The sequence below is a fragment of the Stegostoma tigrinum genome, chromosome 3 (assembly GCF_030684315.1).
Source record: "Stegostoma tigrinum isolate sSteTig4 chromosome 3, sSteTig4.hap1, whole genome shotgun sequence".
NCBI lineage: Eukaryota > Metazoa > Chordata > Chondrichthyes > Orectolobiformes > Stegostomatidae > Stegostoma > Stegostoma tigrinum.
Genome location: NC_081356.1, coordinates 14,502,588 through 14,524,636, shown reverse-complemented (window position 1 = coordinate 14,524,636; position 22,049 = coordinate 14,502,588). Strand labels below are relative to the sequence as shown.

Below are 22,049 nucleotides of genomic sequence, written 5' to 3'. Positions count from 1 at the left end.
AAAACACAACATCCGTTGTTCCTCTCATCTGCCCTGCTTGTTACCCCTTCAGAATTTGTCAATTGCCGGGCATGATTTCTCTTTCGTGAAGCCATATTTACACTGCTTGATCATATTGTACACCCCTAAATGCTCTGTTATTGCTACGTTTCTTGATAAAATCAGACGTCACTTGACACCAGGTTATAGTCCAACAGGTTTATTTGAAATCTAAGCTTCCCTTGAAATCTGTGCTGCCCTTTTGTGAGGTTAAATGAGCAGGAGATGACAGGCAGCAACTGAATTTATAATCGGAGATCAAAAGATCATACAAATGGTGTGAGTGGAGTGTCGACAGGCTGAATAAGTCGTCTCTGGTGTTCGAGTGTACACAATAGGAGTAAAGTGTTAACAGTTGAATAATAAGTGAAGGAAGACCTACAATCCGATTAATTAAGGCAGAGAGGTAATTACAAAAAAATTTAAAATAAGGTGGTGCTGGAGACAACGCAAATGACTGGAATAAAATGATAGGTATGAGAGTCGCAAGCCGAGGGCCTAATCAAGGTAATAAGTAATCCAAAACTGCGTAATCTAAATAAAGACAGCACTCATAACAAGTTAGCAAGGTGATGTTGCAAGAATGGGACAGTAAGGGAGATTTTACAAATGCAGAACATTATGGTGAGGTTACATGTAGTGTGACATGAACCTAAGATCACAATTGAAACCATCTTCGAGGGGTACAGAACTTGGCTATCTATTCCTGCTCGGCAATTCTGCATGACTGTCACCTCGATCATTTATGATCTGTCGACCATAATTAAGTTTGTACAGTTTTGGATTACTTGTTACTTTGTTTAGACTGTTGGCATGCAGCTCTTTATATTTCAGTATTTGATTTGCCTCCAGCTTACTTTTATTTTTGTGTAATTATCTTTCTGCCTCATTTAATTGGATTGTAGGTCATCTCCTTTTTTTTTGTTCAGCTGTTAAAGCTTTACTCACACCATCTGACACTCTTGATCACCTGGTGAAGACTTATTATTCAGCCCATTGACAATCCACTTGCACCATTTGTATGATCTTTTGATGTCTGCTTATGTGTCTTCTCACTTCACCTGATGAAGGGGCAGCACCCTGAAAGCTTGTGATTTCAAATAAACCTGGTGTCGTGTGACTTCTGACTCTGTCCACCCCAGTCCAACAGCAGTACCTCCACATCATCCTTTTATGATAGAGTCAGACATTAAGTTAATTGGCCCATAGTTACCTGTTTCTTTTTTGTCTCCTTTCCTTTTTAATTAATACATTGGCAGTTTTCCAAACCTCTGAGACTTTTCCAGAATTTAAGGATTCTAGGACGATTACTACCAGTGTCGCCTCTAACTATTTTCTTTAATATCCTATGGTGCATGTTATGGGTCCAGCTGAGTTATTGATCTGGAGGCTCATTGGTTTTCTTAGCATTTTTTTATGTAGTGATAACTGTTGTCTTTATTTCTTTTTCCCCTTGATTATTTGATAATTTTAGAATGCAATTAGTGTCGTCTTCTTCTACGGCCTAATTTTCTAATGGGCCTATTTTACTTCGCTTCTCTCTTTTTACGTATTGAAGCAAGCTCTTGTGTCTGTCTTGATGTTACCTGCAATTTTACCAAAGTTTATTTACTCCCTCTTTTTGGTCACGTTTTGTTTGTCTTTGAAACTTTCCCAATCACTTTCCCAATCCCCTGTCATACCACCAGCCATTGCCACATTGTTCAATTTGATATCCTCAACTTTCTTCATTTAACCTTGGTTAGTTGGCTTATCCCCTTTCTAGAATCCTTTGCCTTCTTTGGAAAACATTTTTGCTGGGAGCCATGAACTAATTTCTTACATGTCTGCCATTGTTCCTCAACTGTCTTTTGCTGTTAAATTCCTTTCACAATCTATCCAAGCCTGCATTGCCCTCATCCCCTTGTAATTACCCTTTTTTTAAGCTTAGCACAATTGCTCCTGACCCCGATCACAGACGAATTTTGGATTTCCTACTTAGAAGGAGTAAGATTTTGCCCTACTGAGCCAAGGGTCCAGGTAATTTTCCTCTTTCCTCATTGCAGTATAATGTCTGCAGTTCAGACTCCAGCTCCTCAACATGGATCCGAAGTACCTTGAGCTGCGAACACTTCCAACATTGGTGTCCAGCAGCAACATATCATCTGTCCTCCCATCACTTTGGTATTTGATTTCACTTATAAGTTAATTGCTTGAGATTCCCTGCCCTTTTATATTTTAATATTTCATTTTTATAAGCCCAAAAAAAAGCAAAAATCACCAGTATTAATCTACTACTTGAGCAGTTCTTTTTAAGAAACAAGAGAAGAGGTGACACTGGAGACGTAAACACAAAGTGAAGACTTTTACTTCAAAAGCCAGAAATATTCACCAATCAGATAGTAACAACTGCTGATGCTGGAGCCGAAGATAACTGCAGAGCTGGAGGAGCACAGCACGCCAGGCAGCATCAGAGGAGCAGGAATGTTGACGTTTCGGGTTGGGACCCTCCTTCAGAAAGGACCCTTTTTCTGAAAGAGTCCCAACCTGAAATGTCAACATTCCTGCTCCTCTGATGCTGCCTGGCCTGCTGTGTTTCTCCAGCTCTTCACTGTGTTACTACTCACCAATCAGCTTCTTTTCTTCCCCTTGTGCCATGCTGTAGTTTGTGACATCACTCTGTCAGCTGCCTCCTTGATCCACACCTTTTTATGGTCTCCCACTTGCCCCACATTCTGAGGAGTTTACTAATTGCAGGAAACCTTAGTTCAAGCTCCTCCATCCCGCCTTTGATCTAATTTCCACTTGGAATCAAATTTTCAATAGTATCATCAGTATTTCATGAGGCATTTGTTTCATTCTGCTGGAGTCTTGTCACACAGATCATGGTTCTTTATTGACTGACTTCACTTTTCTTATAAAGTCTCTTCAGAAAAAACATGTTTTACTAGGATAATCAACACCTCGGGTGCTTGAAATCTAACAGGGTCAGGCAGTTACCTCCTCTTTAATTTTAATTTTTAAATTTTTTTAAAATCGTTTTACTTTTAAAAAGCTACTGTCCTAATCTGATGTTAACTCTTAAAATTGAATTTGAAAGGGATACATCAGTTGAATTTCCACTTGGGACAAAACTTCGAACAGTATAGTTAGTAACTCACCCAGTCCTTCGTGTCTCTGTGCTGTGCTCTTGTGCACACTGACTTGCTTCTTACATTTGCACCAGTGTTCAAAATCCCAAACGTAATCTTGTTTGATTTTTGTCTCTTGTGAACTCTATACAACTGAAGCACTACTTCCCTACTTTTGTATACTCCTAATCACCTGTTGTGCCTGCGTACCTGCATTTTGTGATTCATGAATGATAACTGCAGTTTCTCTCCATTTAAATAGTGTGCTACTTTTGTATACTTTGTTTCAAAATGGACAACTTCATATTTTTCCAAGTAATTGTCATGCTGTCACATTTTGCCCACTCTTAACCTGTCTAAATTCCTTTTAGACAGCTTGTTTTCCTACCTATGTTTGTGCCATTAGTAAATTTTAGCCAGTTTACATTTGAGCCTATAAGCCAATTGATCAGAATAGACTCTAAATAATTGAGGCCCTAGCACTGATTTCTCTGGTAGTATAGTAGTTATAGCTTGCCAACCTGACTGTTTCCTGTACCAACCCTTGATTCATGTTAATGCTGCAGCCAGCACCTTGACCCCTATGAAGTATTTTATGAAGTAACCTTTGTTGTGACACTCTGTCAAGTGCCTTTTGGAAATCCGCGTATTCACAGGTTTTTCTTTGTACAGCTTGCTTGTTACTTCCTCAAAGTAACTGAAATAAATTAGTGGAACACTATTTTATTCTTACAAAACCATGTTGACTCTCTATTTTCTGAATGTTCCCACTATTAACTCCTTCATGGTGGTATCATGCACTTCCCAATTACAGATTTCAGGCTAACTATCCTGTAATTTCCTTCCTCCTACTGTCTTTCTTTTTATTGAATCCAAGCATCATGTTTGCAATTTTCCAATTAGCTGAGACTTTTCACGACTGTATAAAATTCTAGAAGATAGGCAGTGCATCAATGATCTCTGCAGCCATTTTTGTTTAATAATACAGGACATAAGGACTTATCAGATTTGTTTCCACTGTTACATCCTGCCTTTGTACCACCTCGAATTTCTTTTCTTACTGTGTTGTTTTGATCTCCCTGCAGTGAGGATGAGCACACATACCTATCCAGTGCTTCTGCTATTTCCTCCTCATTGACTTCTCCAGTATTCTGACTGCAGCTGATGGGGATCCGAATTGCTGAGAATTAGGGGGAATCCTAGCCTGACGGATCATGAGTTTAATTATTGCAGCTGATTACCATGGTTAACCACTCAAACATTCACACAAGGCTATAAAATAGCTGTCATTTTATCACGAAATGCAGATGTAAAAGTCACCTTAGAAAGATCTGAAAATAAACAGCAAAGTAATAATTCAACTTGTATCCTTTCATTATCCTTTTTAAAGCGTACGCTATCCCAGGTTAAACTTAAATTGTTTTCATCAGGTACAAGCACTAACTGAAGAACTCCAAATGGTGGCTTCTCAACATGCTTTGGAGAGTGAGAACCAAGGACTCGAGGTTCATGATTCCAACAAGCAAGACACAGAATTACAAGAAAAAATTTTCAACCAGCGTCTCCAACAGCTCGAGGATGAGAAAACAGCCTTAATGAAGGAGAAGGACGATCTCCAGGCAATTCTGGAACATGTCAACATAGAAAAGGATGCAATGAAGAGTGCCATGCAAGGAAAAATTGAGATTGTGAGTTCATCTTTTTAAGAACATGAAGTCAACTTGAATGGTTGGTCAGAATTTGCTGAGAAAGTAATATCATCTGAATTATACCAGCACAAGAGTGCAAATTGACCAGCCTGTAATGAGAGGAGCTCAGTGAATCATAAAATGTTACTGGCTTGTTTACACATTATTTTACTTTAGGGGGACTGGCATCTTTCAATTGATCAATCTGATTTTTTTTGTGATCTTAACCCATTAAATTCTCAGATTCTATTAATAAGATGCGAGTACCTGTTTTAATGATATGACTGCCAAGATGGTGAATGTTTATACAAGTAGCCTCTCATTCCATCAGCTTGTGGATTGTTTTGAGATTTATAAGTTCATAATTTCTTCTTTTCTGTCTCTTAACCCAGTCATTTTCTCTCTCTCTCCTCTTAAACGGATACTGAATTTTTCTCCTTTTTTAATAGAAAAACACAATAGGAATTGAAGTAGGCCTTTTGGAGTCTGCTCTGCTATTTGATAAGATCATGGCTGGACAACCAACTCAATGGCCTATTTCTGCTCTACAAACTACCTACCCCTCTGCCCCCTCAAACATATTCTTTGATCCCTTTATTCCTAAATGCTATGTCCAGCTCTTGAAATCATAATGTTTTATCCTTTACAGCTTTCTGTAGTAGTAAGTTCCACAGACTCTACTCTGGATGAAGAAATTTCACCTCCTCTTCTTGTCCTTAGAATGTAACCCCAGTTCTGAACTTCCTTACCATCAGAAACATTCACCCTGCATCTTACCTTGTCTAGTCCTGCCAGAATTGTGTGGGCTTTTGCAATCCCAACCCACACCCCTATTTTCCTGAACTCTAGCAAATGTAGTCCCATCAAATTCAATCTCTCCTCAAGTCAGCCTTGCCATCTCAGAAATTGGTCCGGCAAAACCTTCATTACACTCCATCTGTAGCAAGAACGTCCTTTGTCAGATAAGGAGACCAAAACACAGCACAATATTCCAGGTCTCGCTGAAGTTCTGTATAATTCAAACAAGCCACCCCTGCTCCAGTACTCTAAACCTGTTGCTATGAAGGCCGACATTCCAATGACCACCTGATCACCTGCATGATAGGGGCATCCACATCATTTTACACATTCCCCTCCCTTCAACTTATAACCACTCAGATAACCTGCTTTCCTGTTTGTGCTTCCAAAGTGGATGGCTTCACATTTATTAAAGCTGTACCATATTTACCATGCACTTGCCCAGTCACTCAACTGAAGCATCTTTACAATCTCCTCACACCTGACCATCCCGTCCACCTTCTCAACCCTACTTATTTATTTCTAATTCTTTAAAACAGTAATTACTGTGAAAGCTGGTTTGTCATACTGTTTACCCAGATACCAGAGACCCTCTGGCCCTCATTTGAGTTCAGTGTTTGAAATAGTTGGCATCTGACTCAGTAGTTAACACTGCTGCCTCGCCGCACCTGGGACCTGGGTTCGATTCCTACCTCGGGTCACTGTTTGTACAAATTCTGCATATTCTCTGTGTCTGCAAGGGTTTCCTCTGAGTGCTCTGTTTTCCTCCCACTGTCCAAAGATGTGCAAGTTAGGTGGATTGGCCATGCTAAATTGCCGTGTGTCCAAGAAGTGCAGGTTAGGTGCAACAGCCATGGGGAATGTAGGGTTACAGGGCTGTGGTGGGATGTTCTTTTGGAGGTTTGGTGTGGACTCAATGGGCCAAATGGCCTGCTTCCACACTGTAGGGATTATATGAAAAGCCCAAACTTGTAAAAACAAGACTAACTAATGAAAGTGTGCCGTGAAATGCTTGCTTGAAAAAGAATCTGACCCAATATAATCCTTGGAACCTAACTGAATTAATGAAGCAGATTTTTAGAAAGATAATGTTTGTTTTTAACTGTTTTCCTTTTGAATATGTGTAGAAAAACTTTCTCAAATTAGGCTATAGTTATGTCTTGTCATTTTTGAACTTCTTTTTAGATAGAAAAGAGGAGCAAGGAACTGCACTGTGTAATATCTCAACGTGATATATTGCCCACTGAGTGTGAAGAACTTAGAGATCAAGTTTCAAAAGAGTCAAGTGCAGAGATACAAGAAGATAAAATTAACTGGCAGCTCCAACAACTAAAGGATGAAAATTCTTCAATACTGAAGCAGAAGGATGATCTCCAGGTGATGCTGGAGAGTGTCACAGTGCAAAGAGATGAAATGAAGAGTGCACTAAAGGAAAAGTCGGAGAGGGTCAGTTTGTTCGTTTTTAATATCCTAGATTGTTAAATTGTAGTATTGATTTTAAACAAGGACCGTGTATCCTTGTATGGTCTGCGTTTTAAATGCAGATTTATTGCAGAGCATCTATTATGAACACTATAACCTCATGAAATGTGGAGGAAGATCTTGAGGGGCACATCCTTTGTAATAATAGTTATGACTGTAATTTGTCCTACTAGATGCTTGAACAAACTGAAGAACTGCACCGTGTCATGTCTCAACGTGATATGCTGCTTGGTGAAATTGAAGAGTTGAGAGCTCCTGCTTCCAAAGAACAAGAAGCAAAAATTGAGTATGAAATTAATCAGAGGCTGCAGCAACTTGAGAATGAACATTCATTGATACGAAAAGAAAAGGATAATCTCCAGGAGACATTAGAGTGCGTCAAAGAAGAACGGAATGAAATGAAGAGCACGTTGCAGGAAATTACGGAGAAGGTCAGTTATTATTTCTTCTTCGAGGTAAATATGCTATTTATTATGAAAGGCTCCTTGTACCTCTGAATTTTATTCACGTTAGTATGCAGTGTCTTCTAGTGTATTCTGTCTAACCACCTGAAAATATACAGACACCTTAGAAATACATGTATCTGTCAATGCAGATCTATCTGTCATTGATAATGTTTCTATTAGATACAGGAACAAACTAAGGAACTCCACCAAGTAGTGTCTCAGCGAGATGTACTATTTGGTGTGATTCAAGAGCTGAGAGCCTCTATTTCCAAAGAACAGAAAGTTGAAATTCAGGAGAAGGAATTCAATGAGAGGCTTCAGCAGCTCAGGATTGAAAAAGCAACCATCACAAAGGAGAACAAAGATCTTCAGGCAATGCTGGAGAGTGTAAAATCTGAAAGGGATGAAATTAAGACCACCCTACAAGAAAACACTGAAAAGGTGAGTTGATGTTTATTAAAATAACTTAGAATAAATATAGTGGGTCAGATTTTTCTGAAAAGATAAGGCCATCTGAATGGCATGTGACTATTGATTCATTAATTAATTTGTAACCTCAGTGACAAGGAGATCTATGAATGGCAAATCACCAGAAGTTTGTCTCATTTTTCAGCTTCGCGTTTTGCTTTTGGTTATGGCAGTTTGCAATTAGTCTTCCTGTGAATTGTGTTGTTGCAGCATTTGCACTTTAGTTGTCTATTATTCCAATAATTAGCAGCATAAGAGCCCTTTAAGTTATTATTAATGTTGTTATTGGTTGTCTCATTACTCAGAAAATGGAACCATTTACTTTGTCCAATTAATTCAGTTAATCACTGGATTTAAAATATTTAAATTATTACATTTTCCTTTTGTCTTGATTTATTTTATTCTCTTAATTTATACCTGATTTGAAAATGGAGATGAATTAAGTCACACTCTCTCAACTCTGAAATCCTCTCCCTTAAAGAGATTTGAATTATTTGAGCTATTCTTTATCAAGGTGTCAGAAACTTGTTTCTCTTGCTTTGCCTTCACCTATTCATAATACAACAGTCTTGCAGATGAAATGTATTATCTAAATGTATACAAGCAGGTTTAACAAGGCAAGATGTGCAATCTTGCTCCAGCAAAATCTGTTCCAAAATCATCACATTTATTCGTGTTTGAACTTTTGTTGGAGTACGTCTTCCACTAGGTAGAGTGCAGTTTTGTGAAAATGTGGTGGAAGACTTCATGATGGCATGCATCCAGCTGTAATGGTTTCAGTTTATAGTTTCTGCTAGATTCAGGAGCAAGCTACATTGTGCATCTGGCAGTGCAGTATGATTTCATATGTATTTTTGATACTTCTCTTAGATGCGAGAGCAAAGTGAGAAGCTGCACCATGTGGTAGCTCAGCGTGATGCGCTGCTTGGTGAAATTGATCAGCTAAGAGCTCATGTTTCCAAACAGCAGTCCACAGAAAATCTAGGAGAGAAATTTAACCAATATCTCCAACAACTTGAGGATGAAAAATTAAATGTAATAAAGGAGAAGGAGGACATCCAGGAGTTACTGGAGCATGTCAAATCACGGAGCAATGAAATGATGAGTACTTTACAAGGAAACACTGAGGCAGTGAGTCATAAATTTGCATCTATGGAAGAAATATGATTTTATTATGAAGGGGAGCATTTAAATTGAATAAATTTATTAACCAATTTTACAACACATTTACTTTGTGTACAGGATAAACTCTTAAAAGCATGGAGAATATTACAGTGGTACGCATCTAGTAATATGGATTTCGTTTGTAATTTTTAATGTTTGTTAGATTCAGGAGCAAACAAAAGAACTGCGTCGTGTAGTATCTCATCAGGATGAGTTACTTAGTGAGATTGAACAGTTGAGAGCTTGTGTTTCCAAGGAACAAGCAGTTAAAATTGAGGAGAAGGAGTTGGATCAGAGGCTTCAGCAATTTGACAATGAAAAATCAATCATCATGAAGGAAAAGTGCAATCTTGAAGAGACATTAAAAAGTGTCAAAGCACAGAGAGATGAAATGAAGAGAACCTTGGAAGAAAACCATTATATGGTGAGTAACAAAAACAAGCTCAGAATTGCAAACTATTTTATCTCTTTCTATTGTTACAATATTGCTATTTTTTTCCCCAGATTTAACAATTCATGGAGTTTAGATTCCACAGCTACCTTGATAGAGTTTAGATTCTGGTTTCTGAATCACTAACAAAATAATATTATGCTATTGGTCCAACCTGCCAATCCCCACCTTCTAACTAATTTGTATGTCATGTTGAAATTCTGTTGTAAACTTTTGAGAAAAGCACAAGTGTCCGTAAGAGAGCCTCAGTTTTATGGCCCAGCATGTAAGTACAAATGTGGCAATGTGTGTTATGTAGAAGGGCCTACCTCCTCTTCCTGAGGTGCTCATCATTGTTCATGTTTATGTCCATGCCCTTTTAAATCATTCCATGTGTTAGAAACAGCAGAGGCTATGGCCTCTTAACAACATGCTGACTGCAATACCAGAGACTTGTATACTGGTATTTCCCAAATCTTTCATCCCAGAGCTGATTTGACATTGTCAGCTCCATGAATTATGGAGAATTAACTTGTATCTCTTGCCAAAAAGAGGCTGAATTTGGCCATTTAAATCAAAATACTTTGCTATTTCTTGATAATGTGTTTGAATAATAGAGCTTGCAGTTATGTGAAGCAGCTAGCATGATGCATTTAAGGGTAGCTCAATGCTTATAGTGAGGAAGAAAAGTTGGGGATGCAAAAGTTAGTGGAAAGAAATTTAAATTGGGAAAGGCTAATTTGGGGTATGAGCAAATTCAATTGAGCTGGGCCACCTATTTCCATGCGTCTAGCTTCCAAATTGATTTTGTTTGTCCCCTACTGGCTGCCTATCAAAGAAATGGAAATCAAGGGTTTTATTCTTTCAAGGAATTTGTTCAGTATCACATGGTTTTTATTCAGCTACTTGGTTGCAGGTGACCTTGTAAGCTCCATCTAGGTATGTAGTAAATGCCAGAAGAAACCCAAGAGACAGTGCCGTCATTGAAAGAGAATCGTTGGGTTGAATAACCTGTTTCTGACATGTATCAAGACAACACTTAAGCAAAAACAAATCTGGGTCTCCTAAGAAAGAAAATGAAAATTGCAGAGTAGGAATCCTATCTGACATTGTAGGAAAATGGTTCTGAATGTCTGAGGTTAATCACTGTCAGCTTAGGCCAATGCTCAACTTTTTCTCTGCTTCACCAGTGATGTCCCCTGCCTTTTTGGTTAAGAGTAGGCCTCTTCTTTGGGGATACTTAGTGTGGGAGCTCTAACCCCTACCCAAACAAACTACTTGTGCAGTCTTTTTTTTTCGGGATTTGTTTTGACGTTGAGGGGTTGTAGAATTCCTGATGTTTTTAGCTGTCATGTTTGCATTACCAAATGCTGAAAAGGGCAATACCTCACTAAGTTGTCATTTATATGCATGTGGCAGAGCCTGAAGACAACAAGAAAAGATTGGGCAATCCCTGACTGCTTGTCAGTGAGGTTTATAAGGATAGTAAGTGTAGTCTTTGAAACCTTTTTGGAAAATGGCAGAAATGCATACTCCCAGACATTAATGTTTCACTTTGCAGTATTACCAGAGATTATTAGCCAAACTTTGAACCAATATTATTGCCAGTTTTGTGAGTTGGAAGAATTAAGGATTGATTGCAAGTGCAACATGAAAATTTTGAAGTTAGCATTGTACCCTCAAACAAAATATAAGGTGGACTGAGGAGGCAAAAGGGGTTGAATAAGCAGTGTTGTTATCATGTCCACTATCCCATTTTTAAAATTTAAATCTGGAGTCTGTCACTTGCCCACAGAAGTGTAATTCGTCTTAAATCAACACCAGTCAGTTCCAAGTGAGTGAAATATCTCAGCAAATTGAGGAAATGTGCTGATCATATATCAGCAGCATAAATCCGTGCTTGTTAATACTTGGCCCTTGAGATTTGTGGTGTAGCCCAACATAACCAGTAAGGTCTCAAAATTGCAATGCTGCATTAAGGTGCAGGTATAATCTTCACTTAAGGTATTAATAACTTCATTTGAGTATTGAAACAAATTGGTTAATAAATGTAGTAGCTTCCTGCTTCTACTTCTTCTGAATAGAGCATTTTGGAGCCTGGAATACCATCATGCTTTCTCATTTCAGAATGAAGGTTATTCAAATTTTCTAGAAATTAGAGTAATAGTTAAGTTTCACTCCTCATTTTGCAACATTTTGTGTATGTCTGACATAATGGAATCTTTCCAATAGTTGCTGAAATGGACAGATGAGCTTAATGGTGTAAGAAATCACCGTGACCAGCTGCTAGTTGAAATTGAACAGTTGAAGGATGAGATGACGAAAGTGGAACTCTTGCGACAAGAATCTAATGATCAATTAGAAAGAGAGAGAAAATCCATAACAATGCAGAAAGATGAGCTCCAGTTGCAGAAGGATAAAATCCAGAAAGATCTTTGTGATAAGGCTGAAATGGTGAGCAATGGAATTCAGCTAACTTGATGACTGCGGCTTTTATAGTTTTCCTGATTTTTCTTGCTTGCGTTTGAGTCTGCAAGTGGTCTGAACGTACTATTGAAAAAATGTGTTTATGGTAGATAAGCTGGAAGCAGTGGATATTGTTTTTTAAATCCTTGGGTATCTGTGCATGAGATTTGTTTACCTTTTAATCAGGTTTAATTCTTGAATAATTACCAACAGCTTACGATAGAGGAAAAAAGAAACGAAGAGCTCAAAAAACTTGTCACAACCTTGGAGAAACAAATCCTCACTTGGAAAGAGGAAACAATACAAATTGCATCCACTAATTCAGAAACTGATCCAGTTGAAGCAGAAATTAATAAACTGAACAACTGTCTACGAGAAAAGGATCTACAATTACAAGTATGCTTTATACAATACTTTGCTAGCAATACTTACACTTACAACGGCGTTATCTTATTGCTATGTGGAAGATGGAAGAGTGAGGAATGAAGAAAGATAGTCTGGATTTGTCAAATTAATGTAGCTGCCAGCTTTTCTCTTAGGAGTTTGTTCAGATATTGTCTGAAACAACTGATGCATCTTATGGTGAATCTTGTTGATCCAAATCTCACATTGAGCTTTATACCAAATGGAAGAGGTACTCCCATTGAGTTCAATATGCAGCATGTTTACAGAATGCGGTCTTTTGCAAAAGTTTCCTTTTAAAGTATAATTTACTCATCATTCTGGATTACTCTCACAGGTGAAAGATGCTGGTTTGAGATTGCTGTATGTAAAGTGTTTTTTTTTAAGAAAACCACTTTGTTCTTAATTTTATATGTGGGAGTGCCCGCAAGGCTTTCTGTTCAGACTAGGTGATCTAAGCTGATAAAATGCAATCTTTGCTGGGGGTGGGAAACTCCTGAAGCATCAAATAAAGGAGCTTTTGCAGGTTGGATCTTAACATGATTCCTTTTGTATCATAGTCAATATGCTCACATTATACTCTAATATATTATGTGACAGTGCAGGAGAGATCTAGCCATTAACAAAGATGCTTGCTCAGAACAGTCATTTTACAGCAATATTTCTTTAAAACGTGTACTGCACTGTTATAACAATGGTAAATAGATTAACAGTTGATATTTCACAACCAATTAAAATCAGTATGATCTTTTCATTTTTAAAATATCAAACAAAATAGGGTGTAAAATGGTTAATGAGAATGGATCCAGGGATGAGGAACTTCAGTTGTTGGAGGAGCTGAGACTGTTAACACTGGAGAGGAGAAGGCTAAGAGGAGATGTGATAATTTTCAAAATCATGAAGGGTCTGAACAGTTGATGAGAAGGAACAACGGATTTGTGAATCGTCAAATAGATTTAAGTTTTGCGAAAGGAACAAATTTGAGATGAGACCATTTTCCTCTTCATGATGATTGAGGATCTGGAGTACATGATCTGGAAGTTTGTGGAGGCAGGTTTAATTCAGGCAATCCATAGGTACTAAGTCAAAATACTCAGCTGGTGCTAATGGGAGTAATCAGGTCAAGTAGATCACTTCTCATAAATTGGTAGGCTGGCAGGATTAGTAAAGTGTTGAATGGCAGCAGCAGCACCGGTTTAAATTTTGACATTAAAATTTTGAATATTGGGGGAACATGGCAGTTTATTGTTTCCAATTTTTAAAAATGCCACCTGTAGATTAAATTTAGAATTGATGTGAACTAAACAAAAAGAATGCTAATTTTAGTTCACCCTGTTAATATGGACAATCTTACTGGTTTGCTACAGTGAGAAATAAGCTGAAGATGTTTCTGCCTCTGAGGTTCTTGAGAAAGTTAGCAGCAGTAGATATCGTTTAGTTTCTAACTCGGCTGCCAGATTCCTTCCTTGACTCGTTTCTGTGCAGCCAGTCTGAGAGTATACGTCTAACATTTAGACATAAAACTCCAAGGACTTCAATAGCCTATGGTTTGCAGCAGATTTTGAGGACATTTCTTGCATTAATGTTAAATAGATAATCTTTCTAACATTAGAATTGTAATTGAAGGCCCGATATAAGCTTGTGCTTTTCTGTGCTCGGTAATACGTCTCATAGGTAGGAGCAGGAGTAGGCCATCCGACCCCTCAAGCCTGCCTTGCCAATCAATATGATCGTGAATGATTTATCAAGCTTAATATTCTAATCTGCCCTCCCTCCATATCCCTTGATCCTTTTTTAGCCACAAGACCTCCATCCATCCCTTCCTTGAAAACATTTGATGTACTGGCCTCAAACCTCATTGTGATTGTGAATTTCATGAGCTCACCACTCTGGGTGAAGAAATTTCTCCAACTCAATCCTAAACGATTTACTCCTTTATCTTTTAAGTATGGCGTCTGGTTCTTGAACTATCTTCACACCCCATCTTGAGGACTGTATTACAACTGGCATTGTTACGTATTAGCATTCCGTTTTGTTTCAGCTGAAGTGTCCTTGTTCTGTGACAACCAGTGATTGCTAGCAGCATTGAAGCTGATGTGTGATTTTTGTCAGTAGAAATTATTTTAATAGTCAACTGACCTCAGTATAACATTTGCTTCATTACCACTGTTCTTGACTGAATTTATTTTTTTTAATTATTCAGACCACACTTCACAGTTTATTTGAATTGGAAAATGACTACAAGGTTGGAATAGCTAAAACTGATCAAGAATTCTCCAGAGAGCTGGAGGCTTGGAAGGAACTACTACTCAGAATTTGCTCTGAAGTGCCTGAAGGATCAACAGAATCGATGCGCATTGTGAAACTGCAAGAAGAAAATGCAAAACTATATGAAAAACTTGTGTCGTGGAGAAGTAATTTTATGGTACTTGATGAATTAGATTTTATTCAATGGCAATACTTCTCCTTAGACAGCACCTTTTATAAACCTATGACCTCCACCACCCAGAAAGCCAAGGGCAGCAGATCACACTTGCAAGTTCCCTTCTTAGCCACTCACCATCCTGACTTGGAAATCTACCCCATTCCTTCAGTGTTGCTCAGTCTAAATTGTGGAACTCCCTCCCTAATGGCACTGAGGGTCAAACTATACCAAATGGACTGCAGTGGCTCTAGAAAGTAACTCACCACCATCTTCTCAAGGGCAACTAGGAGTTGCACAAAACATTTTGTCTCTGCCAGTGATGCCTACATCCCATGAGCAAACATTTTTAAAAATGAGCATTAAAGTTTAAATTGCACAAGCAACCTATTAGCAATGATTGAAATCTGAAATGAAACCAGAATGTTGAAAATGCTACGCCATCTGGCCTCCTGTACGTGGAAAGGAGCTTGTTGGGTCCATGTTCTAAGTCAATCAACTTTTCTCAGACTGGGCCTGAAACATGACCATCTGCTATGCAAAGATGCTTCTTGAACTGCTGAGTGTTTTTCAGAATATTTTGATTGCAATCTAAACTCTTTTTTTGGCAATAACAGTGTGGAGCAGGAGGAATACAGCAAGCCAGGCAGCATCAGAGGAACAGGCAAGCTGACATTTCAGGTCGGGACCCTTCTTCAGAAACAATCCTGACCCGAAACATCAACTTTCCTGGTCCTCTGATATGGAGTACATTCAAGTTTGAAAGGTAGAGTCATTAATTTATTGTAAGAATTGTTGGTAAAATATGGAGACTTTGTTTCATTGGTCTCCGGAAATACAGATCACTGGCCAGGCCAGCACTTATTGCCCAAGAGAAGGTGGGGATGAGCTGTCACTTTGAGCCCCTGCAGATGGTCGAGATTGTGCACTTGGAAGTTGCTGTTAAATGTTTGTTAACTAACTTCAATAGTAATGGTGATCTTAGCAATTATATACAGTTGCACAATTATCCTGTTATTTCTGCACTCTAATCCAACTTCTCACTGAATTATGGAGGCTTGGTGTTGATCAGCTTCAAAATGACTATGCATTAAGAATTAAATGGTAGTTGCCTTAATGTGACATTTGATAGCATGGAAAGAATTAGTCTTGAGAAGGCTTAGATAAATGCTTGGTTGTGAACTGAGCCTAATTTCAACTTGTAAGTAGTTTCTAGCCAAAATTAATTTTCTTTGCAATTGATATGTAATATTATTGTAAGCACTTCTGCTGGATTTTCACATTTATTGGTGTTTGATTGAGAAAAGTAGTAAATAATGGATCTAAATTTTCAAATAAAAATATGTCAGTAAAGCTCACCACTTTCATTTCACTACTGAGCCTATTTCTGTGCTTATGCCATAGAGAGCGATGAGCACTGTGCCTCCACGTGTGAAGAACTATCAGAAACCTATTAGTAAATGCGATGTGAGTCTAGCAGATGAGAAAAAGAAGAATGAAGAATTGCTGTCACAGTTGCAGGCTCTGAGAAAGCAAGTATCTGATCCATCTGAATTGCAACTGGTATCGGAAGAGAAAGACACTGAAATACGACAAATTTCAGCCTTAATTGCAAATAAAGAACACCACTTAAAGGTTTGTATTGTTCCCTTTTATAATTAATTACCAGGGAGCTAGAAAATTGTAATTCCAAGATTTTGTTTAAACTTTGAACATTGAAGTATTTGAGTACAAAGTTAGCCCATGTGGCTGCAAACCTCATGCCAGAACGTTATATTCCCCTCCCTGGTGCAAGGATATAGAGTGTCACTGGTTACAAAGTTCTGAAGGAAGAGGGTGATTATTTAATGGCTGTGGTGTAAATTGGTAGAAAACTGAAGTTCTGCATTAAGGTTTTAAAGAGCTAAGAAAAATATTTAAATACAAAACTCTCAAAAGTTGTAATTTGGTAAGTGGCATTTGCTCATAATGAAATTTGGTGTGTGCAGTGAAGCTGGAAACCAAGGGTAGAGATTTGTTATTGAATTTGGAAAGCAGAGGACTTTGGAGGTTAGAAATAGATCAGCAAAGAATCATTTTCCTACTTGGTTTCTCTGTCATGTGCTCTCAGATTCTCGCTCATACTGCCTGTAGCTGTAGGTTTTAAATTAAGGCTTAATTGCTGCTTCTGCTATTCCTACAATATCTATTGATGTTGATTTCTTGGGAAACTATCCTCTGGAGATGGGGTATCACTATCTCTCGTGGTTTCAGGAAAGCCTGTTAAGGCTTTTAAAAACATTGCTCTTTTAGTTCCTATTCAGCTCTTCTGTTTTCTGTATATTAAGTGGGCAAGGGTCCTTTAAATTAGCTCTTTTGGGGTGTTCATTTTTATAATCGGAAACTTGAGTCCAAAAGTAGGTAATTTTTTTTGGAGGGGGGAATACTTTTGGCATTTTGATAATGTTAAACAAGTCGAACTGGCTAAGTATCCTAAATGGCAATTATTCAAACAAGTCATACTTCCACTTCTTTTTTTCAGGAGTACACAAAACTATTCTCCCTGGTGAATCCCAAACAAGGTGGTCATATTTTCAAGTTAACACCTGAGTCATTTGAGAACAAAATTCAAAAGCACATTTCCATGAACATTGTAATGAATGCCTTCAAGATTATCCCAACAGATTTTGAATGCTGGGTCAAGTAAAACATTTGGTAGTAAGTCTAGTCAACCCTTGTTCGCTAAGGAATAGGTAAATAGTTACTGTAAAAATCAAACAGGGCGGAAGACAAATTGGCCATTGCTGTTCCCATAAGAAATCTTAACTTTGTCTGAGAATGCCCAATAATTTATACAAGACATTTTAGCTCTTTCTTTGGTCCCAGGGCCATTTTATTTAGGCATTTGGTTTGAATAATGTGAATAATATGTAGCTAATACTTTTCTTTCTTTATGTGAATGCTTAAATTCATAGGTAACTGTTACTTATCTCCACTGAAGTTGCTAGTTATTAAGATAATGGATATTCTTTTGCAGAAAAAATCATGTTTGGCCACATTTTCCAATTTTATTTCAAGTCAATACTGGGGGGGGAAAGGTCGAAGAAGTAAGAACCAAAATGAAAAACCAGTTTTTGTTTGGAACATCATGAAAATCCCAGCAAAATAGGATGATGACTTGGTGCTGTTAAGTCAATGCAGCAATTAATTAGACAGTTTCTGCCCCTAATTCTTATGTATAGCAGCTCCAAAAATGATATAGTAACTTGCTGCAATTGGCAAATTAAACTATTACGGACTAGATGTGATTCATAACATTTGGTAATGGATTTGGATCATGATATTTTAAATGCAATGTGTTAACACCACATATAGCGTGCTCATACTATGGTTGTGAAACTTAAGCTTAATTTTGTAACATCTATTGTAAATATTGTAGTAATTAACCCAGATATTGGGATCAGTAACAATGTTGGATGTATTGCTGCTGCATGTGAAATTTCTTCCTCCAGAGGAAACTCTTCTATTTGGCTGGGACTTTGTGGCTGATGTAGAAATGGATCAGGTTTGCAACACCAGGATATGAGAATGGAAGTGTGGAGGGGTTCACTCGGATCTTATGTCACTAGCTGCCAAATTCAGAAGTTTTAATAAGTTTGTCCAAATGTGACTCGAGTGTGTTTGTGGGGACAGGGAGGATAAGAGACTACTGTTATGGTACTTTGATGTGTCTTGCTGGCTTATCAGAGTTAGACCCAGGTATTAAACTATACATCTTCTCTGGAACTAAGTATCTAAGTAAGTCTGCATGTCCGGCACTTTTTCAGGCCAGAGCACAGTGTCAAAAATGTTTGCAAAGGATCCAGGGCAGTGAAAATTGGCCCATCTGAACTTCCCAGGCAACTTCTGTCCACAAATAGGCTTCCATGACGTTCTGATATGTATCCTTCCACTTGCATCACATTCCTCTTGATCTGGATAGCAGAAAACTTGAGCTATCAAATGTAACATTTCCATTTCATTAGCATCACAGTTAACAATTAAATCTGTGTCCAGCTTACCACTGTCTTCAGCACTGGTGTGAGAAAGAATGAAATGCATTCTTCTGTTTTGTGAAAGGTTTTCAGTAAATCCAAAAATTGATATGCTCTTAAAAGACATGCATGTTGACAGTGTATTTACAATGCTAAGGTAAAATCTTATCAATTCAGACACTAAGTGCTGCCATCATAAGTGGGCCATCTAACTATTTTAATCTTCTAAAGTTAAATACTTTGACTTGTGAATGCCTTTTCTTGTGTATGTTGAATGTGTTTTCTGTCATCCAGAATGCCCAGCAGACTTTGTTGGAATTAAAATCAAAATATCAAAAGCACCTGACCACCTCAGAAAATGCGTTACTTTCTAAAGCCAAAGCCCGAAAGAATCTTTTAGAAACTATTTCCAAACAGCCGGAGAGAAATATTTTGAAGATACTTGAAGAAATTCAGAATGAAAATCAAATATTGGATCAGGAATGTCAGCTTCAGTTGAAAACCGTTCAGGTATATTTATTTGCTTCAAGATGGGAATTTTGAATGTTCAGTTAAATTTGCATTTTTAAAAATCTGAATTTTTCTTAAATTTTCAGCTTGAAATCAGCAGTAGTGTTTCCGTTGATTTTATTCTGATATTTTCTTTTCTTAGCTTAGACTGTACTAAAACTTTTTCAATTTGCCTCTATTCAAGTTCAAAACTCTGACTTTCTCAAGCCTAAAGTGATGTAGAATCAACTTGTAAATACCCAAATTTTAGTTTTGAATGTTGTTTAAACTGTATGTTGTGCAAAGCCTTTGCAATTTCAGGACTGCATTTTTCTTAATTCTTAGGAAGAGCACCAAAGCAATAGTCAATGAGAAATTTGAGATCAGTTTCTATTCATTTTTGATCCTCCGTACATTCCACCTGATACATTAATGTCCTTTAGGAAAGGATCTACCACCTTTGCTTGGTCTGACTACATTCCAGACTCTCAGCAATGTGGTTGATTCTTAACTGCCTTCTGAAATGGCTGACCAAGCCATTCAGTTGCTAAAGGTAGCCAGAGATAAAAGAACAAATGCTGACCTTGTTAGTGACACCTCATCACCTGAAAGAAAAATGCTTTGAAATCATTGGAATTGAGCTGACTGACCATATTTTGGTCAATTTACAGTTTGACAAATTTTATGTATCTATAGTGGCTATTTTCCCTGGTTGAACCTCAAGCTCCCATGAAATGTCAAACACCTGTGCAGTCTAGTAAGTAGTTAAATGAAAATCTGCCTCATGCCTTCTGAATAGCAGAGTGAAAAGCATCTGTGGAAAAGCCCATTTGTAAAAATTGTTATGGAACAGGCATGTAGCAGACTCAGCTGCTGCAAGTTCCCCTCTGCTACCTTAACTGAAAATATACAGCCATTCTTTCACCATCACTAGGTCGACATCCTGGAGCTCCCTTCCTAAAAGCACCATGTACTTGCACCAACCCAACTGTGTAGTGGTTTGCAAAAGCTACCTGTAATAAGAGCCAATACAAATGCACTTTAAATACTGGCTTTGTCAGTGACTGCTACATTTTTTTATTTAAATTGTCGGGATCTGTTGTTGACCGAGGTAATTGATGGAGGCTTATTGTTTTCTTTAATCAGCAACTTCATTTTCGTTGCATTGTGACTGACAGAATGGTGCTAAGGAAGTGAAATGATTACAATCAATTTTACTTTTTGTTGTTCCAGTGGGGCATGCTTACTTTGGACATATTTAATTGAAATCATTACAGTTTTGAGGATTGCTCTGAGATATGTTTCATTATTTGCCATTGTTTGAATTCTACTTCATTGTTGAAATTAACAACATGCCAGACATTTTGTGTAAGTTGGGAAGTTTTTTTTTCGGTTAATTGAATCATGCTTCAGAGTAAAGCTAAAATCCCCTTGAAGTCAAGTAGGTATGTCTTTGTGAAGTTACGCCCTTTTGAAAGGTTTTGTCTGTTAATACTAGTGGCAACAGATGACAAGTGTCAAATGACCGATGAAAGGCCAGCATGGATAAATGTTTGTTTCTCATCATTCATGTGTCACCTTCAAACTGTTCAGTTTTTTTTTAACTGGGAGCCCTCAATGCCCCTACATTTTGGTATCTTCATATTTAACTGATAGAGTTCTTACATTCATAATCTGGTGCAGAAAACATTTATTCATGTTTTCGGTGCACCTGCTCCAAACAATGCACTTAGTAGTTCTGCTCAGAGGCACTAGTTACAAGTTAAGCACTGTCTTTAAATGACTTTCCATGATACAGCAGAGGTGTAATGGCAAATATGAATGTTAGGGATCCTGAACCGAAACATCAACTTTCCTGCTCCTCTAATGATACCTGGGGCCTGCTGTGTTCCTCCAGCTCCACGCTGTGTTAATTTAAATAATTTGATGCTAGAACTGACCAAGTTTTCAGCCAGTTCCAGTATCTGAGTGGTGGGGTAGGTTTTAAGGAAGGATTTCAACAATGGGGGTGAGACAACTGAAGGACCACCAACTTTAATAACACAGTATGGTTGTGTAAGACTGCAGCAGACATGCAGAGAATTAGTGGAAATCTTTTGCTAAAGATTAGAGGTTGGAAGATGCAAGGTCATGAGCAATATAAACATAAGATGAATGTTTTAAACGCAATAACAAGATTTGGTATCATATACATCAGTAAAGTAAAAGGGCGTTGACCTAGAGAATCAGGACCTTTTGCAGATGTTGAAGGGAGACTAACCAGAAAAGCATCGGGATGTGTTCAGCAGCAAAGGTTTCAGTGTCACATATGATAAAGTAAAGAAGAAAGTAAGTGGCCTTGTGATAAGGAGTTTGAAACCAAGAATTCAATTTTGAGTTGAATGGAATAATAAAGTTGTGCATAGTCATGTTGGAATGGAAGGTGCAGTCAGTGGCAAGGGAACAGCATTTGTGATGTGCACGAGCTTCAATATTCCCAATATCTAATTTTAAGAAAGGTGTAGTTCACTCAACTGGTTTGCTGACAAGTTTCAAAGCACTTGAGAAGGGGGATTATGTAGCTGGGTGTCCTCAGCAAACAGGTGGAAGGTGATCCATGTCTGCAGCCAACGCCCCCAACTGACTGACAACA

The 22,049-nt window shown here is 37.9% G+C and overlaps 1 protein-coding gene across 3 annotated transcripts in view; it reads left to right on the top strand.

The window, feature by feature from the left end:
* Positions 1-22,049, top strand: part of cenpe (centromere protein E) — a 131,226-nt gene that overhangs the window by 65,969 nt on the left and 43,208 nt on the right. For all 3 annotated transcript variants that reach the window (XM_048528211.2, XM_048528210.2, XM_048528208.2), the window contains 11 exons: positions 4,580-4,837; positions 6,821-7,081; positions 7,291-7,548; positions 7,744-8,004; positions 8,902-9,162; positions 9,359-9,619; positions 11,858-12,079; positions 12,305-12,487; positions 14,697-14,918; positions 16,320-16,550; positions 19,223-19,438. In XM_048528211.2, coding sequence (XP_048384168.2) covers positions 4,580-4,837; positions 6,821-7,081; positions 7,291-7,548; positions 7,744-8,004; positions 8,902-9,162; positions 9,359-9,619; positions 11,858-12,079; positions 12,305-12,487; positions 14,697-14,918; positions 16,320-16,550; positions 19,223-19,438 — 2,634 coding nt within the window. The remainder of the gene's footprint in view (positions 1-4,579; positions 4,838-6,820; positions 7,082-7,290; positions 7,549-7,743; positions 8,005-8,901; positions 9,163-9,358; positions 9,620-11,857; positions 12,080-12,304; positions 12,488-14,696; positions 14,919-16,319; positions 16,551-19,222; positions 19,439-22,049) is intronic.